Below are 6073 nucleotides of genomic sequence, written 5' to 3' on the forward strand. Positions count from 1 at the left end.
ATTTTTTTTTAAAAAAAAAAAAAAAAAAAAAAAAAAAAGTCAATTTTTTAAGAAATACAATTAAAAAATGAAAAAAAATTATTTTTATAATTTTTTTTTTATAATATTTTAAGGTGTTATATGATATATTTGTAAATTTAATTATTGTTGGATCTTGTTTCATAAAGTTTCCACAAATAATAAAAATTATAGCTAACAAAAGCGTTGTTGGTTTATCATTTTTATCATTATATTTAGAGGTAGTATTTAATTTAAAAAACATATATATATATATATAATTATTATAATAATTATATGAAAATATATATTAAAAAGCTTTCTACAAATTAGTTAACACAATAATAATTGCTGTTATTGAAATGCAATTTTTACATTACCACATTTTTATAGATATTAGTAGCAAGTTCATTAATAGTATTTTCTATAAAGGAAAATATAAATATTAAATTGTTTCTTGATGTTATTTTAATAAGTTAAATATATATAATTAATAAAATAATAAAAACTAAAAATCATAGAATAGTAAAAAATGTGTAGATATTTATCTTTTTTTTTTTTTTTTTTTTTTTTTCACATTTAATTTTATAGATGCACAAAATATCTTCATAGTTTTATTAATGTGGAGATATAGTAATAAATATCCTAAATATATTAATGCCATTAAAATTAGTTTCTATGTATTTTTTAATATATACTTGATTTATTGGTTACCCAATGTGTTTGTGCCATTTTTAGGTATTGTATCAGCTCCAATAAGTAATACCTTAAAAATAAAATAGTATCTTTAAGTATCTTATTAACTAAATAAATGAAAAAATATATATATATATATATATATATGTATTTATTAACATAATAAAAATAATTTTAAAAAAAGTGGCATTTCAATATATTTATTTTATAATTTCTTTATAAAGAGTTAATCTATATATATATTTATTTTATTTTTAGGTTGTTTTTCAAAGGCGCCACAAATTTATTTAAATTATAAAAATAAAAATACAGGAAATTTGTCTCTTGTTACGTATATTATTGTTTTTCTAGGGAATTTAGGAAGAATATTTACTATATTTTTTAGTTCAAATAACAAAATTTATTTGGTATAAAAAAAAAAAAAAAAAAAAAAAATCACAAAAATTTCTTAATATTAAAAATTAATAATAAAATTCTTTTTATTTTTAATTGTAATAACTTATAACTATTTTATTTTTTAGATTCACTGTATTTTTATCTCTACTTTAAATTTTACTATTTTGTATCAAGTAAGATAATTGAATTAAATGTAAAAACAAATCAAAAAAACTTTCTTTTTCTTTTTCATTTTCCTTTTTTTTTTTTTTTTTTTTTTTTTTTAGATTATATATTATTGGAAAAATACAAAAAATATTTCAACTCAAATTAAAAAAGAAAAGCATACATGAATAACTAGTGTTTTTTTCAACTAAAAGCCATAAATTTAAATAATTATTATTAAATTTATTTTTTCTTTGCAAATAAAGTGGCAATACACAAATTTATTAAACCAAAAAATGACCATAGATAAACAACCTTATAAAAGAAAAAAATAAGATTATTTATATTCTTTATTTTACAAATTTATTAATACTAATTTTTTTTATTATATAATTAAAAATATATACTATTATTTATTAAATTTTAATATTTTCATTATAAATATATATATATATTTTTTCTTTTTATTATTTTTGTTAATTTATATTCAAACATAATTATTAATATATATAGGTTCTTTTTTCTTTTTTCTTTTTTCTTTTTTCTTTTTTCTTTTTTTCTATTATACCTTGATACTAACAACTTCACTAACCCTGAAAAAATCAACAATGAATCCTGGAAAGAACGTCCCTAATAAAAACATAAACATATATTTATTTATACAAGGCATTTATATTTATACAAGTTGATAAATTCTTTTGGAATTTTTAAAAGTATACAATTTTATTTTACCTAATGCATAACCAAAAATATTATACATAAACATCGAAAATGCCGATGCAAAAGATCTAATCTCAGATTTAACAGTTGATAGTATTATTCCTACATAATCAGAAATAGTATTATTAAATACAATAAAATATGTCAAAAAAAAAAATAAAAAAATATATCATTTTTAAATATAAAAAACAATATATCTTATATACTACCTGTTATAGGTGGAAGTAGCATTGCACCAAATAATAAAATTATCCATGTAAAAATTAACGTAAATTTATAATTGTCAAAAATACATATCATCAAAGCTAAAAGAATTAAAAAAAAAAAAAAAAAAAAAACATATATATATATATATATATATATATATATATATATATATATTGTTTTTCTTATTAATTTTTGAATTTAAATCTTAAATAATATACATACCTAAAAGGAATGTTAAAAAAGAATTAAATATACAAAAGTATAAAGTTCGTAATCTATTTTTGTATTCTTTATATCCACCTATAAACTTATCAACAATTTTGCTTCCTATTAATATTCCTAAAAATGTAAATCATAAAAAAAAATTGCAGAAAATAACGATTTTAAAAAACAATTATAATATTCTTTTGAAAATTATAACATGATATATATTCTTATATATATATATATATATATATTTATGTAAAATTAATTTATTTTCTTTTTATTATTTTTATTTCACTTTTTTTTTTTTCTTCTATACCTATAACTGGAGCGGTTAAAGAAGTACCAATAAAATAAAACATAGCTTCCAATGAACCAATATTTAAGTAATTAATAAAAAACTTAGTTGACCAAAAAAATATTCCGATAACAACAAAGAAAAGATTACATAATGAGCAAACTAGCCACATATATAATGGGCATCTAAAAAAAAAAAAAAAAAAAAAAAAAAAGTTGTATGTAAATATGAATACAAATAAAAATATACATATTTATTAAAAATATATGTAAGTATATAAATATGATTTACCTTAATATTGCTACAATAGAAGAAAAAAAGTATGTTTTTTTTATTTTATAAAAAACTCTTTTTATGTAATTTAATTTTTGAGTATTTATTATGTTTTTTTCATAAACCAAATCTTCTGAAAAATTAATAGCTTTCTGGCTAGCCAAACAATTAAAATCATTATTATCTTTTGAGACATAAATAATTATGGTATTATTATCATTTAAATCTGTTGTAGTAGAAGTATCATTACCATTGTCGTTATTAGTGAATATATTATATTTTGAAATATTATTTAATTTAGGATTTTTTGAAATATTAGATATATTAATAAATTTTTTAGGTATAATAAATAAAAATATAGAAAAAAAAATTAAAAAAAAGGCTTGAATTAAAAGTGAATACATCCATGAAAAATTAAAAAAAATTAATAATCCAGTACATAAATATCCTACTGTTATTCCCATAATTGTTGATATATGAATTAAACCTAGCCAAAATGTTAAATTAAAAGATGGAGCATATTCATGTGCCCATACAGGAAAATAAATTATCAAGACAGAGTGTGTAATTCCATATATAAATCTTAAAAAAATGAAAAAGAACTTATTAGTACAAAAAAAACTTAATAATATATTTATAGTATTTAATAGCATGGATTTTAAAATAATTTTTTTTTGCTCATATTTTTGTAGTATAGTTGCTAAAAAAAAACTTGCTATGGTTAATCCTATGTATGGCATGGAACCCAATAAACCCTGTAAAGTTATACTTAAGTGAAAGTCATCTGTAATTTTATTTAAGGATATTGGTAATATACCACTATCATAATTAATAAAAATATTTAAAAATAAAAAAATGATAAAAACAAAAACATGAACTTTCTTATTCTTTGTCTCATCTAAAGCTAATCTTTTCATATTACGATATTTCTTTCTCCATTTAAATAAATCTTCATTATTATTTAAATTATCTAATATATTCATTGGTATATATTTTTTCATTCTTTTACCCTTTTTTTTTTCATTACTTTTACTACTCTCATGTAATATTTTTTCTTCACCACTTATTACTTCATATTTTAAATTACTATTAAAAATATTCCTTCCGTTATTTTTATTCATATGTCTTTTCTCTTTTTTATTATTACAAGGTATGTAATTATAATTTTTTTCGTAATTAATATCAACAAGTTCACCACTATTATTTTTTTTCTTAAGCTTTTTTTTTTTTTTTTTCTTTTTTAAAAAATTATTTATTAAATCTATTTTAGATTTTTCATTATATTTATTTACATCTACATCGGAAATTTCAATTCTCTTATTTACATTATTATCATTTAAATCATTTATATTAACATTGTTTAATATATAAATATCTTTATTTTGTTCATTCATATCTTTAATGTAATTTAAATTATTTTTTCTATTTTTTTTTTTATTCAATTTGTTATTAATATTATTCTCTACATCTTCTTCATACATTATGTAATCAAAACTATTCATATTTTTTGCTGGAAAAATTTTATTAATTTTTGTTTTATTATTATTACATTTATTATCATAATGATCATTATTACTGCAATTAATAATATTATTACTTTTATAATAATTATTATTACATTCAGTATTATCACTATAACTGTTATCATTCATATTAAATATAGAGAGTTCTATATTTTTATCTTCTTTTTGATATATGTTTTTATCTTTTTCTATATTAGTATTTTCATTATTAATGAATTTAGATTTTTTATTTATTTTTGTATGTTTATTTGTTTCATTTTCTATATTGTATTTATTGTTTTTTATATTTGATACACCAATATAATTTTTTACATATTTAGAGAATGCTTTTGAGCTTTTTTTTCTTTTTTTCTTAATATTTTCATATTTATCATCTATACTACTGGATTCATTGAATTCATTATATTTTAAATGATATTTATCATTCTTCATTTTATTAATAAATTTTTTTTTTTTTATACTATTTTTCTTTTTGCTATATTTTAAAATAAGCTCTTTTATATTTTCATTACTCTCATCTGCTTTATATTTGTAATCTTTTTTAAAGGTTTCTTTACTTTTTTCATTTTTTAAATCGTTTTTGATTTCTTCAGAATATTCATTTATGAGCACATCGAAATCATTTAATGATCTACTACTATAATATTCTTCTCTACTTATAAAATTGTCTTCATCATCTTTTATTAAACTTGAATAAGCATTAACTCTATTTATCTTCAATTTTTTTTTTAAATTATTGTTCATAGTTTCATGAATAAAAAAAAATTATTAGTATATATTTTAATTTCAAAAATAAAATATTAAATTAATAAAAAGCTCTACAAACTTTGAAAAAAAAAAAAAACTTACAAAGAAATTAAGGAAAAGTAGTTAAATTAAAAATGAAAAATAACAAAAAAAAAAAAAAAAATAAAAATAAAATAACAATAAATTACAGCAAAATATAGAAAATATAAAATGAAAAAAAATATGAATTTATATTCAAATTAGTATAATAATGTATATGTGAGAATTATAATATTAATTATAAACTATATATATATATATATATATATATAATAAAAAGAAAAGGAAAATGATGAAATTTTATTTAATGAATCAGAAATTATAACAAATCATAATATTAGAAAAAACAATGATAAAAAGTAGTAGACAACTAAAAGGAAATCTTAAAGACTTGCTTTCTACAATTTATTTTTATAGTTTAAAAAAATTATAGAATATTCAAATTATAAAATTTTTTTTTTATAAATTATAAAAATTACTAAATAAAAGTTGTAAGTAAAAAATTTGCATAAAAAATAATTTTAAAAACAAAAAATTATTTTTAATAAAACTATTTTGTAAAGAAAAAAAAAATATTTATATAATAATCCTATAAAAAAAATTTTTGTTACAAATGCTTTTTTAAAAAAGAGATAATTTTTAAATTTTATCTGATGATGAAATTTGTTCATATTTAAATATTTAATATAAATTTATTTAAAAAATTTTAATTCTTTAAATTAAATCTTCAAAAAAAATATTAAAAAAAAAAAATAAGTAAAAAAACAATATATAAAAGTTAAAGTTTGTTTTTAAAACTTTAAAATTTACTGAATAAATCAAATTAATG

The 6073-nt window shown here is 16.2% G+C and overlaps 2 protein-coding genes across 2 annotated transcripts; one reads left to right on the forward strand and one right to left on the reverse strand.

Annotated features, from left to right (window-relative positions):
- Window positions 1-113: 113 nt before the first annotated feature.
- Window positions 114-1421, forward strand: PGAL8A_00362500 (conserved Plasmodium protein, unknown function; the record flags this gene model as incomplete). The annotated part of the gene is made up of 6 exons (XM_028672678.1): window positions 114-239; window positions 391-472; window positions 589-756; window positions 952-1100; window positions 1215-1262; window positions 1356-1421. Coding segments are annotated over 6 exons (639 nt in total), but the record flags the coding sequence as incomplete, so codon positions are not given.
- A 55-nt stretch (window positions 1422-1476) lies between these two features.
- PGAL8A_00362600 (major facilitator superfamily protein, putative) lies at window positions 1477-5202 on the reverse strand (the record flags this gene model as incomplete). The annotated part of the gene is made up of 7 exons (XM_028672679.1): window positions 1477-1548; window positions 1802-1863; window positions 1966-2055; window positions 2163-2258; window positions 2383-2499; window positions 2684-2847; window positions 2954-5202. 7 exons carry the CDS (start codon window positions 5200-5202, stop codon window positions 1477-1479), a joined length of 2850 nt encoding a protein of 949 aa, XP_028529207.1.
- Window positions 5203-6073: the final 871 nt, after the last annotated feature.

This window comes from Plasmodium gallinaceum, assembly GCF_900005855.1.
Source record: "Plasmodium gallinaceum strain 8A genome assembly, contig: PGAL8A_v1_98, whole genome shotgun sequence".
In the NCBI taxonomy this organism is placed as follows: domain Eukaryota; phylum Apicomplexa; class Aconoidasida; order Haemosporida; family Plasmodiidae; genus Plasmodium; species Plasmodium gallinaceum.